Genomic DNA, 20,990 nt, shown 5'->3' on the forward strand with positions numbered 1-20,990 from the left:
TTGCGACTTTTGCAATGATATTAACACAGTGAGTTGCATGCTGCTGAGTAAAAAGTCAAAGAAACTGGAGAGAAAGGAGAAAGAAAATATGTTGAAAGGGTTTGAACTTCAAAGAAGTTGGAAGGAGTTACATGAGGAAGCGAATCTGCTTTAACAGTTTGATTCTAAGCATTGCAGTAGGGCTGCTTTCTTCTTTTAACACCTTGCTTACTGATATGGGTGATAATTATTTATTACACAATGCACACCCTAAATGCGTGATGGGTTGCAAAAAAAGAGCAGGAAACGTGTGGATAGAATAACAGCTATTTGTTAGCAGATCAGACTCTAGGAACAGCCTTTTATCCTTTCATATTGGGTGTCTTTTTTGCAATTAGATAGCAGATATTAGAGTTGTGCTTGGTTTGACATCAGGGCAGGATATGATTTGGGAAGAATTAAGCAGGAAAAAAAACAAACAAAAAGGCTTTTGCTTGTTGTTTCTAAATATTTATTCTAATAAGAATTTACCTGTCTATGGGGGAAGAACTAGCTTTGGAGGAAATACAGCTTGATTTTGCCCATAATTGTTTAAATCCATATATGGCTAATAAAAAGTAGTTTTATGCTTCATCTAGTTTATTAGAGTGTTTGTGTTCATGGAATCAGTACTGCTGTTGTCTGTGCTGTCTAATCACTAGAAGGAAATAATTTTGAAGGAATTACTTGAGGTAGGGTCACAATTTTTTCTTTCTCTTTTAACTTGAGGGCTTTATTCCCCTTCCCTAGCACCCAAAAAAAAGAGATCAGAAACTGGTCTTGTATTACTTCTGGGATTCTTCTTTGTACATGACTTCTGTATTCATAGCTTTGGTTTGACTCTGCAGATGGGTAGGGCAGCACCAGGCCAGGTTTACTGGCAAGGGCAAGTGACTGTATTCTGCCCATAGTGAGGTAAATTTTATGAGACTAATGTGGAGTAACTCGTCTGTCCACAGCACGGATGGGTCTGGCACAGGCTGCTTGCAGGAGTACTGGGATTGTGTGCACAGCAATTGGAATGTAGTCCAAAAAAGAAGAGTGGAAAGTATGGCTAACACTTTCCCTCATTGTGCAAATATTTCCTGTGTTAAGAAAACATAAGGTTGCAGCCAAATAGCGTGCATGGAGAAGGGTCTCTCAGCAGTGGCAGGCATAAATGATGATGAGGGCTATTTCTTCAATAGGCAGCAGAAAGAAGATTGTTATATGGAAGAGTTGTTGCCTTATATAAATGGCAGTGCTGTCACAAATGCAAGCATCCCCTGCATGTGCTTGGGAACCAGCATCATATACTGGTAATGGCAGCATCACGTATTGGTGATTGCAGGAGTGTTATAAACTCCAGGTTCCTTTTAACAATGAGAAATTTTCACCAGAATCTTTCTTGTTTTCTCAGCCATGATCTGCGGAAAACAGACTCTACAACTCAGAGAGAGTTATACAGCAGGTATGTTTACTCCGGCGCCGGGGTGCAAGGGGATTTCTCCACAAAGCTTGCACCCCAACAGCACTTTTTACCAAAAATTTATAGAGTGTGGATATACATATTCATTGGATTACATAACACAAACATACATATGCATGAGTAAGGCTGGGTTAGTTCAAAAGGCTGGTGTCAGCAGTTTATGTTCTCTTTGCACCTGCGCATTGCCTCCTGGGGGGCGTCTTCAGGAGGAAGGCTCGTAGTCTTTCTCACCTTGTTTTTCCCTTGGAGCATGCGCCGATTCTCCTAGCCAATTTCTTGAAAAACAAACAATATTTTTCAGCCGGTTTACTCATCCTATCTTATTTAATGGAACCAATGAAACTTCTACAATCTGTATATGGCTATCTTTACTCATTACTGAGGCCCAACTAGTTAGAGTACACCTGTTCTTCAAGGACAAAAATATTATTATTTTGCTGAACACTGCAGTTCTTGGTAGATTTTCACAGTAAACTGCTTTGTTTTGATGGACACAGTAGTCCTTGGTAAAATTCCACAGAACAGTCTGGGCAAGCAGGATTCTTAGCAATATTAAAAAATACTATAAGTAATACTATAACTTGCTATAAGTAAGGAAATAAGTTGCTAAGCAGTTTTCTATAAGTAAATAAGTCTTAAAATGAGTAATCATTTCTCTGTATCAGCCATTGCTTAGTATGTGAACATGCTGTAACAGGAAGCCCAAGGAAGGAAAGAAGAAAATGATCGTAAAAAAAACATTGCAGCCATTTCCTTCATTACCTCCTCCCTGCAGTGTTGGTCACTAGGACAACCATTTCATCTTCTGCTCTTTCTGATGCTGTTGCAGAGGTGAAAAAGCTTTCTCCCTTGCCGCTTGAAAATTAAAGAAGTGTCTTCAGCTTTTTGTAAAGAGAATAGAGGTGACGGCCTATGCAGAGTATTCCTAGATGTAAAAAAGCAAATCTACAATTGGGGCAATATGACCTGTGGTTTTGAGAGGATACTGTTCTTCCCAGCACTTCTAAATGCAACTTCCATGAATAAATGGTCACTGGTTGTGCTGGGTTTGTGTGGCAGGGGTTTTTGGTAGCAGGGGAGGGGGCTACAGTGCTGGCCCCTGGGAGAAGCTTCTCGAAGCTCCCCTGGCTCCACGTTGGACCCACCTCTGGCCAAGGCTGAGCCAATTAGTGATGGTGGCTGCACCTCTGTGATAACTTATTTAAGAAGGGGAACCTGAGAGCTGGGGACTTTGGGGAGGAGTTACGAGGACATCTATGTGAACACTGAAGTCAGTGGAAGGAAGGAGGAGGGAAGGGGGTGAGGTGCACCGGAGCATGGACCCTCTTTGTATTCCGTGGTGAGCCAGCAGGGCCACCCCCCTTCCCCTGATACCCATGGAGGTCACTGGGGGAGCAGATATCTGCCTGTGGCCTGTGGAGGACCCCACAGCGAGCAGGCAGCTGCACTAGGCTGGGACCCTCTGGGAAGAAGCAGCCCCCGCTGTTGTAGTTGGGCGCTGGGAGGATTGCAGCACGTGGGGGTGACTCATGCCGGACCATCTCGAGAACAATGCATCCTGTGGGGAGGACTCATGATGGAGAAGGTTTGTGGAGCACTGTCTGCCATGAGAGGGGAGCCACGTGGAGCAGGGGGAAGCTGTCAGGACTGACCGCACGCCCCATCCCCTGCCCCCTGGGCCCCTGGAGGAGGAGGTAGAGATATCGGGAACAAAAGCTGGGCCCTGGAAGAAGGGAGGGGTGGGGGGAGGTGTTTAAAGCTATGGTAACGCTTCTCATTGTCCCATTCTGTCTGTTAAGTGTTGGTTTTGTTAGTGTTTGAATGAAAGTGGTGTTCTTGTTTTTCTTCCCATAACAAGTCTATCTTTTTTGCCTGTGACCTTTTTAATGGGTGAGAAAACCCTCCCTGTCCTTATCTCGAATCCAGAGCCTTTAATTTTTTCTCCTAAACAGCACTGGCTGGGAAGGAGTGAGTGAATGGCTGCGTCGTGCTCAATTGCCCTCTGGGCCTAAACCACAACACTAGTTCATTTTTTTATTCTTTATGTCATTGTGAAAACCGTTCTTGCAGTAAAGACAGACAGTTTTTACAAACTGGCTTACTTTCTTGTGTAAAGTGTTCCCAAACTTGTAAAGTCTCATAAGCATTAAACATCTGCTCCTTTTATCTTCATACTCATTCCCACTTAAGCTTACCCTTCTACAGGCTCTTCCCGCTGAGAGATTGCCATTTTCTGTAAACCTTTATCACCTTTGTCTCCTGTTCTTCCCCATGAAAAGTGGGAATAAAGAGCCAAGTAGTACTGAAGTTCTAGTTCACAAAATATTTTGGTATCTATTTTTTTTTTTCTTTTCAACTCATCAGAAAAAAATTATTCAGATTCATCAAAATCTTAAATGAAGTTATTGCTGGTTTTTGTAACATTTAACAAGCTGAAAAATCCATTGCCCATCCTGTTGTTTGGGACTTTCTTCACAGATATTAGCTAACTACATCCTGTAGCACATTATTACTGCTTACATGTAATTTCTGTAGGAATACTGATCAGAAATAGGTTGACAGTAACCTCCATGTTGCCTAACATCTATTCATCTGCAAGGCATTGCACAACTCATGACAATATGGTAAACATCTCCTAACCTACTTCACTGACATCCCCAGTCTTGTTCTTCTACATTTCATTGTGGGATTCCAGGTGGCAACTGTGTTGACTGTTGAGAAATGCAAGGTATTCTGGAACACAGACTCTCAAATGTATGAGAATCTTACTGTCTTCAAAGGTGGAAGCTGCCTGAGATGCCTTGCCCTGTACTACTTTTCTTGTGCTACCAAAGCCTCTGTTGCTGGGATCCTCCTGAAGATTGCACCAAACCATTAATGAAGCTGTGTTGTATCTTTAATTTTGTAGCAGATTGGAAATCTAAATCAAAGGTTTTAATTCCTTTTATAATATGTGACAGACTGGTCATGAACATTTTGATCTGCGTCAGCTGTGGCTGGAAAATATATGTGTGATATTCACCTGACATTCAGATGACTATCATTATGATTCAGCCTAATCAGGACTAGTTAGATCACAGTTATTTAATCTGAGACATCTAATAAACTGGTTTTGGAAAATGGACAAATAGGGAGGGCTGTAAAAGGCATTTAAAGGCTTTTTGCAAAAAAAGCTTGGGTTCTTCAGCAGTTTTAAAATTTGGAGAATTTTAAGTGCTAACCATGAAGTATGTGCCCACGGCACAATACAATGCTGTCCAGAGAAAAAGGAAAGCAGTTAAACTAGTTGAAAGCAGTGCTGTGCATTTTCTCGAAGCCAGTTGAGGCTTAGGTGTGGAGAAAAGGCACTAGAAAGAGAAATACTGATTCAAAAGCTGAATTTTTGAACACATTAATATAAGCTTCCAAAAAGCATCAAGCTCTACATCTTTATGTCATATTTCTGCAACACCTGAATTGCACCAGTAAGTAACCAAACAAGCTTTGTCTCTCACACATTGTTTAGTAACATACAAATTGTAGTTGCTAGAATTTTCTGTAATTACCAGAAGCTGTTTCAGTAAATAATATCAGCTATGCCTTACTATGCAGACGTACACAGTACCTTTTGCTTCACTGTAATCTAACACAGTCTTGGTAGCCATCACATTAATTTGCAGTTATTTCGTCTAGAATAAAGTAGTCCTTTCAAGTAGAACAAAACTTCAGACTGTTCAAAAAAAAAAAACCAAAAACCATCCAAACCAAACTTCTGTGGTTTGCTATTCCAAACTAAAATACAGAAAAAATACTTTCAAAGCAAGTGTGTTTATTAGACAGTCTTGCAAGAGTGTTTTGTATATATTTTTGTACTCTGATTTCATCACCTGGTTTCAGCCCACTGAAATTAAGGCGTGCCAGAGTGTCCTTGGATTGAACTCTTGAATCAATGAGAGTTTTGTCATGCTGGGAATAGCAACTTCCAAGGAGCTGGTTAAAATACTACATGGAACTCTTTTCTCTGAGCCACCTCCCGAATATTTCACTGGTGTAACCAGAATTCACAGCTTGACTAGGACAACCCTAGAATATCCCAGTATCCAGCAGATATTTTTTTTCTATTTTTCCATTTTACATGGAGGAAATACGATATTCCTGCTCTCATCTTAAGCCATGCCTAGGAATGCACTCTTTTGCAGCATGGCAGCAGGAGACAGGGACTGTGGCACAGGGTTGTGATGAGATACAGGTCATATACTTTACTACATAACAAGATGAACAGAGTATGTTCTGCATTGCATTAAGTATTGGTTAGGATGATAAGACCACAAAGCTTATATTCACTCAGGTAACCTGACATAGGTCCTACACAGATGGCATAACCCATGCTCTGTTTTCTTTATTCTGGTTTCTGTGGCTGTACATATATACTAGAAAAATATTTTAACACTTTTCATTAACAATAGCTGTAGATAAAGTAGCATAAGCAGGGAACACAAGTTCCTTCTCAGCTGCCTGAAATAGTACCTGAGTTTTCTCACTGCAGACATGAAACATCAAACTGCTCTTCTCTTGGCTGACAGTGCTAGCAGACATGCTCATCACTAAAATTTGGTAACACTTTCCGAAGAAACATGTCTACTGTCTCTACTAGATTTTAGTACAGGTGACTAAATTCTACTTATTCAAGATCCCTCTCTCCAGTATGAACTAGGTACGATTAATAACAAAATAAAAACATGTCTAGTATCAAGGACAGCTTAAGTTTTAGCTGGATCATAGCAACCCATCATGATGACCGATAAAAATTATTAACTTTACAACTATTTGACAGAATGTAACAGAAGTAATCAGACTTCTCTGAAATTATCTAACTGCATAGTTCTTAAACAAATACTTCCTTGATTTACTATTTCTTAAGGTCTTCTCTGTTGCTGAGAAGACTGCAAACCTTATGCCCAAACCTACAGACTCTGAAAAAGAAGACATTGCATGCCATCTTGTGGATACCACAGGAGCATCAACATTTATTCTGGAAAGATGGATTCATTGCAGGGGGAGAACACAAATATGCATCTACTTAAATATGAATTATAACCTGATACATAATTCATTATTATTGGGAAGAAAATATAATGGCTTTTTTTGTTTCTTGCCCTGCAGCTGAAATGAACTAACAATTCTAATGGCCATGGGGTCAGTAGTTAACTGTCAGTCAAGCAACTACATAACAACCACGGGATTTGGACTTAATATCCAAGACATTTCCATTATAAAGCATCACTGAAAACACCTTTTGTGACATTATTCTCCATATGCTCAGAGACAGCAGAACAGAATATAAACTGTAGTAGCATACTTAGGACAACCTTTTCTTCCACTTTTCCTTACATATATGCTACCACCACTCTGTTGCTCAGCTACGTATGTAGTGATTCTGTAAGTCAGTCAAAGCTACTCAAACTGAAGTAATGAATTTACACTTTAGCATGAAAAGGATGGTGGGGAATTGGGATAAAAGAAAAAAAGAAAAAAGAAGAAGGTAAGTTTGAGGAAGAATCACTTTTAAAAATAATTTTGGCCTTCTTATATAAAATAGCTTGTGGCCACAGCTCCCATGAACTGGTAGTATTCAGTGTTTTATAGTATGACATGTAAGTGTTTCTCAGGACAGTTCTCATTTTTAAAAGTTACTTAGTTGGAATGAAATCATCTATAAGCACAAGTCACAGGTGCTTACACTGCTTTTCCTCATTAAAAAAATAGCTAATGGAAGCAGAGGTAAGTCCTGAAATATTTTTGTAGCTTATATCAAACTGGTAATACCAGAAATTGTATTCTAGAAGGGGGAAGATTGGAAATTTACTTCAAGGACTTTGGTGGTGTTTCTAGATATAGATACACAAAAATGCTTACATGCAGCACAGCAGTGCTGCAACATGAAGAGCAACTGGAAACAGGAAGTGAAATGCTGAGTTAACCTTCACTTTAAGTATATAAAGTGAACACAGGACAAGCATTTCTGTCTAGATTTTTTTTTTTTTTTCCAAAGGAAATCCGTGCACTGCGAGGGGTAATGTCAGGAGATGTGAGCATGATGGCAAATGAGAGTAAAATAATTATTAAATAAGCAACTACTGTTCGATCTGAGAGTTTTCCCAAGTCTGCTGTGCCCTGAAGCATTTGACCTTTCTGAAAGAAAATGTAAAACCTTAGTTGACGAGGAAAAAAGCGTGCAAGCTCCAGTTTTTGAGGTAAGAGGGCTAAGAACTGTCAGTCACGCCGAGCAGCCGAACAGCCACAGCTGCTGTTCTCCCCGCACGAAGGCTGCTGGACTGGCCAGATCCAGTCGCTTCGCGAGAGCGGAGCCGGTCGGCAGGAGTGAAGAGCACGCCCGTCAGCCTGACACCCGAGTACGGCTGGCCCTGAGCCCCGCTGCCTGCCGCCCTCCGGAGACTGCCCTTGCTTGAGCTCCCAGAACGAACGGCACCGGGCAGCCCTTCCTCCCCCCACGACTCCGCGGCCCCGCCAGCGGCGTACCCCGCGCAGTAGGGCGCCCGGCCTCCGGGAGCGGGCCCTGCGCCACACCCCCCCGCCCCCCCTCCGCCGGCCGGGCGGCGACCCGCCGGGCGGCCCAAGAGCGCGCTGCCGGCCCGCCACACACGGGGACGGGGCGGGGGGTTTATCAACGAGCCCGTTTCACAGCCGGCGCGGGGTGCGGGAGAGCCGCAGTCGGGCCAGGCGGCCGCTAAAACCGCCGCACGCCGCACCGCTGGCCTCTGCCAGCCAGGCCCATGCGCTGCCCTCCCCGCGAGCGGCGAGAGGGGAGGGGAGGGGAGGGGGCGGCGCGCGGCCCCCCTGTCCCCCGCGCAGGGACCCGCCACCCGGCCGCGCCCGACCCACCGCGCCCAGGGGCGCAGCTACGCGGCGGCCTGAGCATGCGCAGGCATACCCTCACGGTGGGCAAGTCCATTCTTGAGGGGAGACAGAAGGTTGTATGAATTAAAAACCGCAAAGCTGCGCCTCGCTCCTCCCCTCCTTTTGGTAGCGCCCAGAGCAAGGTGGGTGCGAGCGCTACACGCGGGCAGAAGCAGTTCCGCCGGGTGTCGGGCTTGGGGCTGCTGGCAGCTCTCGCCACTGTCGCCTGCCGGCCGCCATGAGGCACTTGCCCTACTTCTGCCGCGGGGAGGTGGTGAAGGGCTTTGGCAGGGGCTCCAAGGAGCTGGGCATCCCCACCGGTGAGCGGGGTGCGCGGGGCACCGGGGCGGGCGGGCGCCGCCGCTTCCCCCGGCGGGGCGAGGGTGTCGCCTGCCGTGACGGCCACCGGCGAGGCGTTCGCCGCGGCCTGGCCCCGCCCGCCCCCTCCCGTACCCCGCGCGGCGCCGGCGGTCGGCACCGGGTCCCGGCACCGGGTCCCTGCCCCGGGACCGACGGGCGGCTGGAGCGCGCCCGCCGGTGAGAGCGCGGGGGGGGCCTCTGGGCAGCCCGCAGCGCTGCGGCTGCCCGAGCGGAGACGGGCCGCGCTCCGGCGGGGGGACGGGCAGGGGCGTCCGGCTCTCCCGCCGCCGAGGGCGGTGCGGGGTCGCGCTGCGGGTGACCGAGCGCGTTTGAAGCCGGGAGGCGCCCAGCCGGCCTGCGCAACTGCGTTGTTGGCATGGCTGCGCCCTTCTGCGGAGAGGCTCAGCTTGTTCCCTGCTGGCATTGTTCTGACATTTTTTTTTTTCGCGTTGCTTAAAGTCTTGTGTCATTCTTTCCCCATTCTGCTAAGCGATTTCTTTCAGTCTCGTTTTTGTTTCGTTTAATCATCTGATGGTCGTCATGATGATGTACGGGATGTAGATAAGTGATCACATGCACAGTGTTGATGTGTGGCAGCTTAGAGAGTATCCGTTCGCATAAACCTCGCATTGGAATAAGAAAGGGAGTAAGCATTGGGAATAGCTGTAAGGAAGGAAGTTCAAGCGGAATAATGCGGGAGTTAAAGAAACAGAGCAGGTGGACTTGGTCTACAAAGAAATATATTTTCCTATTGCTCATCTCTGTTTCAGTTGTCTAAATACAGATAGATGCGTAATTCAAGTGAAGTTTGTCCTGTCTGAGACACGGAAGTCAACAGTCATGTTGCACCACTCCTAGCAGACAAGGAAACTTAGTAAGACCAGTCTTGAGGTGCTGGATTTCTGACAACATCTGTTAATAATACCACATTTTTCTCCTGATTGTATATAAATAGTGTGTTGATATCAGGGAATAGGGCAGAGAGGTTGTTACTGCTTCTGAGCTTTGATAAAAATTCAGTAACCATAAATTCTTTGAAATCGTCTTGATATCTTGCATGAAGAGATCTACTCATGTGGGAAGTAGAAGTAGGATAGTAATTTTGAAAGAAAGTTAGGCTCGGTCAGAAGGGAATTTATTTTGCTGTAGTTCTCAAAGAAAATCCCAGAAATCCACAAATGCTTCTGAAAGGCAGCGTGTACAAAATTGACAGGTGACTAAATCATAATTTCATTTATTTCTGTATATTTTGTTTCACGAGTAACTATTTTACTGACAGGTAAATAGTTCAGAGATGCTGCTTTATAGTACAGAAGAAACTTTATTTTTTTTCTCATCTTTCACCATATTAAAGCTGTGATAGTCATCCCAAGAGTGAAATGCATTCTGAATGGATACATTGCATGTTTCTTAATTATTAGTGCAGAAAATAATGTGTATAATTATAAAATACAGTATGCATAAGAGATGTGATAACTCAGATATTACTACAGAGACTGAATTTTATGAAGCTGTTTTGTATTTTGTACTTTGCCAAATGGCACACTGCATCACTCTCATCATCATCACCAGTATCATGTTTGTAAACAGTATGTAGGTAGAGTTCAGCTTTTAAGTGTTTGAAGATTCTGTTATGTCCTTGGCCTACACAAAGGCACTCACACTTTACACTTTCTAAAATTTTTGCAGCTAACTTTTCTGAGCAAGTAGTTGAAAGCTTTCCGTCTGATATCTCTACTGGTATATACTATGGATGGGCCTGTGTTGGAAATGGAGATGTGCATAAAATGGTTTTGAGCATAGGATGGAATCCTTTCTATAAGAATATTAAGAAATCAGTGGTAAGAATTTTGCTTTGTGGGGGATTTTTGTTATAATAAATGAGCCAGATGTTGAATTTGAATATGGTAAGCAGAATTTGATCCATAAATTAGATCTAGAAATTCTGTTTGCTCTTAAATACTTCCAAAATAAAAATTTAACAGTATTTCTGAAATGGTGATTGCTTGGGGTGCTGAGCTAACTAAACATAAGCTTGATAGATGCATTGAATTTGCTGGTTATAAGAGCCCTAGCACGAGCTGGAACATACTAATCTATTGTTCTCTGCAATCTATCTGCATTTCAAATAAGACATGTTGGAGCATCTTAATTTGTAATGATTTTCTATTAATTCTTCTCTTAAATGATGGAATCCATACATGGGGTGCTGTGGCTGGATATACAGAATAAATATTTGAAGGTACACAATAATAGGATGGAGGAGTTGAGTTTAAATTCGTGAGCTGTGACAGCTGTCTTTTTCTTGCTGTCAGGGGCTGGTGTGTTTCCTGAGTCTTACAGAGCTCTGCTTTTATTGTTTAAAACACTTTATTTGGACATGAATTTCTGCTTCTAAGGTTCTGAGTGTTTGAAGACTCCATAACGTGCTTGTCTTACGCAAATGTATACTTTTAAAAATTTTTGCACATAACTGTTCTGAGCAAGTAGTCAAAAGCTTTACATCTGATATCTCTGCTGGTATATGCCATGGGTGGGCCTGTGTTGGGAGAGAGAGATGTGCATGAAATGGTTTCGAGTGTAAGATGGAACCCTGTCTCAGCCTTTGCTCTTTCTTGAATGTTATTGTTCAGTTCCCATGTGAGTTGGTTGCCAAAGCTCTCCTTAACCCAACTATTTCAGTCAAAATCTTTATAGTTATTTGGATGCATTGACTTAATGATGAAACATTAAAATTTGCTTGTGATCTGCTGCTATGGAAGTGTTACCTCTGAGAAGTGGTGAAGCATTTCTCCTGAGTAATGGCTTTCTTTTTCTTTTGGTTTTTCTTTTTTTTTTTTTTTTGTCTATCAGAATACTCTTAAGTGAGTAACTTTTCTTCCATGAAAAGTACAATTCTTTTTCCTAACATAAGCAAAAGATGTAGCCTTTAATCTTGCATTATATGTGCTAAACTCAATGTCCCTTTTATTGGTATGTGTTGGGGAGAATTTGAATTAGGGATATTAGCTGTACATTCTTACAGTGAGGGAAATAAACTCAAAGTTCATCATAAATGCCAACTTATTTCTCTTCCTTCAGGAAACGCACATTATCCACACCTTCAAAGAAGACTTTTATGGAGAAATTCTTAGTATAGTCATAATTGGATATATTCGACCGGAAAAAAACTTTGATTCCTTGGGTCAGTATTACAGATCTCCCTCAAACTAGTCTCTTCTTTGTCCTGTTCATGCAAGTACTGGTCTTCACTGTCTCTCTTTCCATAATAAGATGCTTTATCTGTTAACCTTTGAAATTTCAGTAAAGTGTTTTCATAAGCTAACTGTACAAGTTGGTTTAATTAAAAAAACCCCAAAACAGACCCCCACATCTTCCAAAGCATCACACTAAGAATTGTATTGTTGTGTCACTTGTCTAAGGAGTAATTTAAAAATCATTGTCGTCTTGTAAAAGCATCAGTCTAGTATATTACTTTCTTCTCAAAATGCAGCTCCGTTAGAATTGAAACAGTTCATGAAACTTGATCTTTTGCTAAAATGTCTTTTGGAACAAGTGGTTATAATGGTGAAAAATGCAGTGCTGGCATCTTTGTTTGTTTTAAAAAGTGTCATTAAAACCAAAGAATTTTGCCTTTCAAACCTTGTGGTAATAATTATATTCTACTTCTGTGATTGTTTGGTATTCTGTGGTACACTTTATTTTCACTTGCTATTGTGTGTTCAGAATTCAAACCATCTTTTAAATATCCCTATTCTTATCTTTTCAGAGGCGCTCATTTCAGCAATTCAGGAAGACATTGAAGAAGCAAACAGGCAGCTAGATTTACCAGAACATCTTAAACTCAAAGATGACAACTTCTTTCATCTGCCAGAAGGCAAAATAGTGAACAGTCACTGAGCAAACCCATGCTGCTTTTTTTCAATTTCTTTTTTTTTCCTCTCCCCTGTTATGGAGCTTTTATATTTACACTGCTTTTATAGGTAGTTTGTTGTCATATGTCTGTTTAGGTAACTGAGGTTGGAACTGACCATACAAGATTATTTCAGTTTCCTTGTGTTAATTCATCATTAACCCAGTCGTGCAAAAGGAGTAGAAGGCTGGTTTAGGTCCTTACGGATAAATTGTGTACCCTGAAGTTAGCAGTTCAGAGATCTGAGCACATGCAAAACATGACTGAAATTAGTTGTGACTTCTTCTGACCCTAGAGTATGGATAGTTCAGTTAAGTGAAGAATGTCTGTTTTTAACATACAGAATGTTAATCCAACCTCTTTTCCCAGTTTTATGTCATTCTCTCATCTGGATTTTAGCTAGTAGCTTAGAAAATTTTGCTGTTGATTCAGTCAGAAATTTCCTCTGGTGCAGGAAGCCAATGATTAGATAACAATGGCAAGATTAATTCTCTGTAGTTCTTCTTTTTCATATGCTATACAGCTGTTATGATTGAAGCTGTTATTTTAATTGAAATTATTTATTTTAAGTTTATTTGAAATGGAGGAAATCACTGTTGCTCATTGAGTTACTGGAATCTGAGATCTGTTTCTTCTTAGCTGACTGTACATATGACATCACATGACCTGTGTAGTTTACTTCTGAGGCAGTGTTTCACTGACATTCAGGAAATGAATCATAGTGTGAAAGTTGATAAACTTTCATGGGTCAGGTGTAAAAGATGCAGAAACAGTATAACAAGACCTGCTCATTGGACCTTAAGGCAAAAAAGGTAATGAAAGGGAACTTTGCAGTTTATGTGCTGCTGGTATTTGTCATAAGAAGATGGAGGGGGTTAAGAACCTTGTGCGGGTTATTCACTACAGTGGCAACAAAATGGCTGACTTCAAGATTGACATAAGGCACAAAAAAATCTCATCAACTTTCTGCACCAACTGCAAGTAAAAGCCAAGATCAAATATAGAAATTTGGGGATTCATGGAATAATATATCCACACTATAGTGGGTATTGGTTATTTATTACAAGTAATTGCAGCTGGTTCTACTCTGAAATGTAAGGAAAGGTAAATGGAGGGGATATTGTCAGAATTGATAGTAATTTGGAAAATACTTTTTAGAAGTATGTAATGTGTGATTCCGAATCTACATTTTTTTTCCTCTGATAGATATCCCCTACTCAGTGAGTGGAACTATGTAAGCTGCAGTGACTTTGTTGTGTTCATAATGTTTTGACGTCAGCCTGTGATGTGGCTGGAACATTTTCTGAAATTCAGAATGGTTCTGTGGATGTGTCTTGACCGTAGTTCTGTGTTTAAACTACCATGCAGAATTTGGAACGCACAATTTCTGTAGTGTAAATTCATAAAAATTGCTCCTTGTCCTTATCCTATCTGAATCCTACTTTTTACTCCAGGGTTTAAGAGAGTTTTAACAAGGTAGCTGTCTGGGTTCTGTGGTGGGTGCTCTCAGGATGTTAGTTCTGCTTCGTATTGTTTTAACTTTCAGATAATATCATGGGATATTATTAGGAAAGGGGTCTTCAGCAAATCAAGGATTGGTGTTTGCTCTGTAGGACTTCAGGAGAAACTTGATTTAATTTAAATTAATTGTTCACCAGTGCTGTTGATAGCTAGGACAGATGGAATACAGAATTGGGGGGGAGGCAGTTATCAGCAGTAGGTATACTTTCTTTTAAAGGAGAACAAAATCATTTAGTGGACTTTTACCATATAACATGTTGGAAACTGTATTTCTAAAAAGCATGTAAAAGAACTTTCTTGCAAGAGTGATGGATTTGTTTACATTTAAAAATGGAAGGATAAAGGGAGATTTTTTTTTTTGCAAAAATCTGAGGCATTCTTGAGACTGCAGTAATGTCAAAATCTTGTATCTTAGTTTTCTTTTTTAAAGAATAAACAAAAGCCACACTAGTCAACCGAATATATTGTCAAGAATATATTTAAAGAATAGATTGTTGTTCATCCTGGTACTGTAACTAAACACTCATAGCCTTCTTTAAAACTGTTTTTTGTCAGTAATTTCATGTGTGTATCTTGGAAATGATGGTGCCTTAAGCTGTCTCTCTGAATAATACTTTCCTGTATCTGCTAATAAATGCTACTATCAAAAATTCAGTTCGTCTTTTGGTTATAGAACCACTGTGCTATCGATAGAGAACAGTGGCAAAGGGAAAAGTTGAAAAACTGTTGGTTTGGTCTCAAATTTTAGCTGAGGTGTGATATATGGATACACTGAACTAATAAACCGCTCTTTGTGTGTTTTCAAATTAGATAAAATGTTACTCCATTCATTTGGCTGAGTGTCCACATTATTTAAGAGAAAGTGCTCTCTAAGTTCAATGTGTAATTCCTAGCACAGTATAAACTTTCTGAAGGGTTATATTTTTGTATTATGTACAAATAACTATTTATTTCTGTTGATGTTGCTGCACTGTACCATTAATAAAGGAACTGTAATTGACAAAGTTATCCTTCTTGTTGCAGGTTTCCTTTCCTTTGCCTCGCTCAGCAAAGTTAGTTGTCTCAGCCCTTACGCAAAGCTTTGTGGGGCTGACTGCCTGAAAAACTAGACTGACAGAAAAGAGCAGTGAGATGTTTTTCAACCTTCTTAGTGTGTCTGAAAACTGGCCCCGCTCCAGGGATTTCTGTACTGCAGTCAGAATTTATGGGAGCTACAGCCTTAGAATTCACAACCTGAAACCTGAGAATTGATTTGTCTATACACTTCCTTTCAAAACTTTTTAAAACTCCTTGTTTCTTTTATGATTCAGATGGAAGAAGTTGCATTCTTCTATGTTCTGTTTCACATGTTAAACATTCATCTAGGTCAGGGCAAAGATCTACCTGCTGCTGCTGAAGGAGAGTCAAACCTGTATCTTAAAACACATTATTGTGGTTCTGGGCCTCTTCTGGGAAAAAGTTCCTCTCATACTTTTTTTCTCTTGGCAACTGTTTATATGTAGACCTTTATATAACCTCTGCCTAGCATCACTGAAGTTACATCAAGAAAGAATGCAACATGTTGTGGCAGTATGTGAGGTAAGGGTTGCTTTTTTGTCACATGCAGTGGACTCTTCTGTGTAGGCTGGTATCTGTCGGAAATCATGCTTTTAACAGCAAAGTGCCCAGAATGGTGGTATGGATTTAAGAGAGAGAAATCTTCAAGCACCTGTGGTGTTTGAATTTCCAAGCATCTAGATTTTCTACTAGTTTTCTTCTGGAATTAAAATTTTAAAATATCAGAATACCTTCAGATGTCTTTTGTAATGAATATGCTTTGTATAGAGGTATAACCTTTTTCCCACACATGCTTGTATTTTCTGAAGGAAGAAAGGTGTAAAAAAAACCCTAATGAGCAGAAGGCCGTACTTGTTAGTGTGATGTGATGGTTGAAGCGTCTGTTACCTACTCTTCCAGAGGAACATTTGGGTACATACATGGCCTCTTTTGGTTTTTAAATAGTCTGGAGCTTTAAAAATGTCACTAACAGTGGCAGTTATTATCTAATTAAGGGCATAAGTGAAGCTAATGATCTTTATCTTGATCTGTAATGGTCAGGAACTAATTTTGGCTTCTTGTTTGTGGCTCAGAATAGCAAAGTACTTAGTATTTTTTACATGTTCTTAAAGTTTGCAGTTGGTTTGCTTATTCCACAGTGCTGAGATTTGTAACTGAAAGAGGAAGGCGCAATTCAAGGCAGTCAATACAGTAAGGTTTGTATTTGGCATTTTTTGTTTTCTAATGATGAGAGCCTAGGTGAGGGAATTAGTTTTTTGCATAAGGACTGGGGAAAAAAAAAATTGAAATTGAAGATTATGTTAAGTGACAAGAAAGAGACGCAAGGATACCACAAAATAACTGGATGGGGATTTTGGTCACGGCATATGACTTACATGAGAAAGGATGGAAGAACTCAAGATGAAAAACTGAGGAAGAACAGTTTAACATAATGGTTGTTACAGACATGTAGAACCTGAACTGTTCATGAAAAAGGCAAGTCCTTATCTAGATGCTGAATAGATAGTATAAATGAGGAGCAATAAAATAAGTTATTTCCCTTTTTAATAATCAATGTGAAATATAAAACTGCTAAGTCATGTAAAGAAAAGTGCATCTGTTTTGTTGGTTAAGGAGGTCTGCCTCAGACCTGTTCTGTAAAGGAACAATGGAAAAAAGTTGTAATTGCTGCCTACTTTACAGCATGATATACTTTACTAGGGAAAACTTCCATTGTGTTCACAATTAGTGAAGTCTCAGGAGATTCATTAAAATCAGGTTTTAGACATGTATTAGGCAACTCCCTAAATATTTCTGAGCAGTATGAAACAACAAATAAAAGTAGGAACATATGGTACTTAGAAAGAAAGCAGAAGTTACATGTGTATATGATATCTACTATTAATTTTGGATCTTAATAGCTATAAATTTATCTAGCTCATTCCAAATATGTATGTCCAGCCAGAATCTTCAGTCATCTGTTGTTTGATTGCAGAAGTGATAGCTTATGTATCCACCTGTATGTTCTTGAAAAGGTGGTACTGCTATTACAATATTTTGTATTAAGTTGATTCAGCACTTGAACTTTTAAACCCTAATTCCTAATCCTAGCATATTTGGTATTGCCATATACCTACTAAATAGAAAAAAAAAATAGAGTGGAAAAAACTGCTTAGTGTTTCTATCCAGAAGTCCTTTTAAACCCTCAGAATGTCTGTCTGTTCCTCATCAGGTTGCATGTTTGGTTATTCCTTAAAATTCAGTCTTGAAACCACACCTGTCGTGATTTTTAGGTTGAGGGTAGATAAATAATCTATGGTCAACACAGCTCTATTATTCTGAAAAAAATGTACCTTTCCCTCCCTCCCTTCCCCATATATATAAAATATGTATATACGCATATTTCTCTTGAAATACCTGCCATTTGTCATGAGAAAACCAAATGTCTCAAAATCCATTTGAAATTATTCTATGGTAACTTATGTAGTTGAGATTTTAATATTTTCATTACTCTCTTTGGTTTGAAATTCCAGCTGTGTCCTTAGCCAGAAGTCATGTAGTGGTCATACAAGACCTGGAGGCAATTGCATGGTGTAGTGCAAAAATGTAGTCTGATTTAGGCACTAGCTTGTGGGGGAAGGATTGTTGGACCTCAAGGCATTTTTACTGTATCTCTTACATTGTATTTTGTTTAACTTCCTTTCTAGCAAAACTTCAAAAGAGAGTCACAGAAGAGGAAAATTTTCCCTATACACGTACACTTCATTGGAAAGAGAAAAGATAAAGAGCACTGCTAACCTACACTTCCCTTTGCAATCAAATTAGTGGGTTACATGAGAGGTGAGTGGGTGGTAAAACTGTGCAAGAGATGTGAATTTACAAGATCATTTTGAAAGAGCATTATTAATGACAGAAATGATTGCCTAGGAGAAAAAAATACAACTAGCTAAAGAAGAACTTAGGGCTTGTGAAACTCCGTGGATAAATGAGACTAGCAAAGAAGGGGTTACAGGGTGAAGAAATAAGAAGATGAAAAAAGGCCTTGAGATGAGAAAAAGCTTGTGAAGCATTTTTGGTTTTTAAATGTATGTTTTCCTCAGGACGTCTTTCTCAGTATGGTGGCTGGAGAAGGCAAGAGGATATAGAGAAGCAGCATTGGCTTTGTGGGATAAACAGCTGTGGATTTTAATTTCTCTAGCTTTATTTTCAGGACAGTGTAAAAGGCACAGACACAATAAGTCTAAAATAGAAAGGAGTATTTCAGATAATTTTGTGCTGTGTTCTGTTCTGTGTGCATTTGTTATTGGTTTCCTTGGTTGTAGTGTTTTCTATGAACTTTCTCCAGAGGTGTCAAGTGACTGATGAACAATTCCCTCTGAGTCAGTAGCTCTTGGACAAATGGGCTTTTATAAAGTTTACGGTTCTTCTTGGTCTCCCTGTGTAGTCTCAGCAGACAGTTCTTATTGAAAACACTCTAAAATTGATACGGCTCTGTAGGTCCCTAGTTTGGGCATCCTTGACCACTATTTTTAAAATGCCACTTAAAAAAATGTCTTCCTTACAATTCTCTTCCTCATACTGTGTCTTTTTAATCTTATCCATCATTAGTTGTTGTTCTTGCAGGAAGACCCCTTCAAGGCAATTATCTGCCATCTTTTAAGACATGGATATTTTCACCCTACCCATATAGCATAAAATCATGCAATCTTCCCACTGCCTCTTAGGAGCAGGTTTCTCATCTGAGCTGTCATTTAAATCCTGCCAAAAGCACTGCTTTGCTGAGAGAGGATACCAATACTGCTTCTCTCCTGCAGATGATACATTCAAAACATGGTTGAAATGTTATGCCTAAACCAAAGGGAAGAACCTCTGAAAAGAATTGGCATTTGAGAAGGATTCAGAGATTTTTATTTTTTGGATGCATACTCAGAAATGTAGTTTTGTTCCAGTTTTACTTGCCCTAATGTAGATCAAATTGTTTTAAGAAACAGGGTTTTTTTTAAAAAGAAATGCTTATTTGATGTTTTTTAAAGGTTTATTTGTTTGGTTTTGTGTGTTTCGGTTTTTTTAACCATTCAGCATTACTATATATACAAAAGTTTTCATAATGATGATGATAGTCTGAAAGCCCATAAACAAAATACTTGCTACATACCTTTCTCATAGGGATTTAAGGCTGCTCAGGTGTACCTTGAATTAAGCCTTTGACGTTTGGTAGGAGTCAGGTTATATAAAACACTAACAATAATAAAGTGTGATATTAATCTAAACAAGGGTAGGAGAGCAGGATATCACAAATAGTCTTCTTCAGCATCATCTTTTGAATTTATTTTTCATTCTTTTTGTTTCTTCCTTTGTTTGTCCTGAAGAGCTCCTCCAGATAAGAACTTGAAGTGACAGATCAGATGTGCCTTTCCAAAGTACCTTGTTATTATATGGTTTTGATAAATATAGGTCCTTATTTTGTCCTCTTTAATCTGTCACATGATTTTGAATTCCTCTTTCTTACTAAAGGTGCAATGAGTAAAAGATTAAAATCCTTCAGACTTTCATACAGAAGAATTCTAGGGGTTTTATGAGTATCCAACATCAAAAAAAAATCCACTAAGGGATTACACCATAAAAATTAGTCTTTCTCACATTTAATTCCAAAGCTGTGGCTCTGGTTCACTGTATTTTCCAGATACATGTAATGGTTCTAACAAAAAGGAGAAGCAAAATCAGCTGATAAGAAAGTAGAGTGGGTTAGGTTTTGCTCTTGAGTGGTAGAGTGGATCATAATACACAGTCATTTGATAACAGCCATTTTTTAAAAAAATATGTGAGGTCAGATAGGAGGGGTCTTTGTTTTAAATGACCTAGTAGACCAGTTATGTCAGCATACCTTTTTAATGTGTTGGAGTTACTGCCTTACCCTTCTAATACCGCAGTTGTGCTCTTATAGCTGTGATGGTATAAGGATAAAGGTAAAGAGGGTGTTGGTTGGACAGCTGTGTTTCATTATTAGATTAGGAATAGACAGAAGGAAGCAGAAAAGCTAACCGTCACAACACAACCTACTTCCTAACCTTAGGCTACAAACACAAAACACTCAGAAGTACTTACATTTTTAAATCTCTGGCACCTAGAAAAGTTTGAAGATTGGTTGTGTGGCCTGAGCATGCTTTTCCCAATTTTATCAATTTGGTTTAATAAGCACATCTCTTCAGTCCTCAAATCCTCTGTGCATAAGATGCTGTAGCTATCTCAAAGTCAATGAGGTGATTTTGACATGAAGCTACAGATTGCTATCTACTGAAATAAGTACTTTACAGTCAACTGTTTCATGAAAAGAACGGACATTTAAAACAAGATTTGTGAGAGAAGGTGGCTTTTCCTGTATCAGTTGCTGCTGTTTGAGTAAAGCCCTGCCTATTCTTGTGAGCAGTAGCAATACACACTGTGCCTGCAGCTCAGCAGCATGCTTTTGCTGTTTCTGCTTCTCATTTTCAAATGTCACCCCAGTCAGTCATAAACCACTTAAATGCCAGTACTGGTCTTTAGCACAGTCCTGCCTTGGGTTTTTCACTGCAATCAGAGCAATCTGGGCTGTCTGCCAGGTCAGTTACCATAGTATGGTGGGCAGTAGTCTTCTTCCACATACAGTGGCATGTTAGCTGGACACAAGAGAAGAACAAAAGTAAGAATATTTAAAGATCAGCTATCTTGAACTCAGAGCATTCTGCATTGTTCATATTGTGTTCAAAAGTTAAAAAGTTCAGCATACAAATCGCAGGA

The 20,990-nt window shown here is 40.1% G+C and overlaps 1 protein-coding gene across 1 annotated transcript; it reads left to right on the top strand.

Moving 5' to 3' along the window:
- Positions 1-8,565: 8,565 nt before the first annotated feature.
- On the top strand, positions 8,566-15,185 carry RFK (riboflavin kinase). Its single transcript, XM_074855223.1, has 4 exons — positions 8,566-8,703; positions 10,433-10,584; positions 11,825-11,927; positions 12,513-15,185. The coding sequence occupies exons 1-4, from the start codon at positions 8,622-8,624 to the stop codon at positions 12,641-12,643; spliced, it is 468 nt and encodes a 155-aa protein (XP_074711324.1). The 5' UTR covers positions 8,566-8,621; the 3' UTR covers positions 12,644-15,185.
- The last annotated feature ends 5,805 nt before the right edge of the window (positions 15,186-20,990 follow it).

Source organism: Strix uralensis, chromosome Z, assembly GCF_047716275.1.
Source record: "Strix uralensis isolate ZFMK-TIS-50842 chromosome Z, bStrUra1, whole genome shotgun sequence".
Lineage (NCBI taxonomy): Eukaryota > Metazoa > Chordata > Aves > Strigiformes > Strigidae > Strix > Strix uralensis.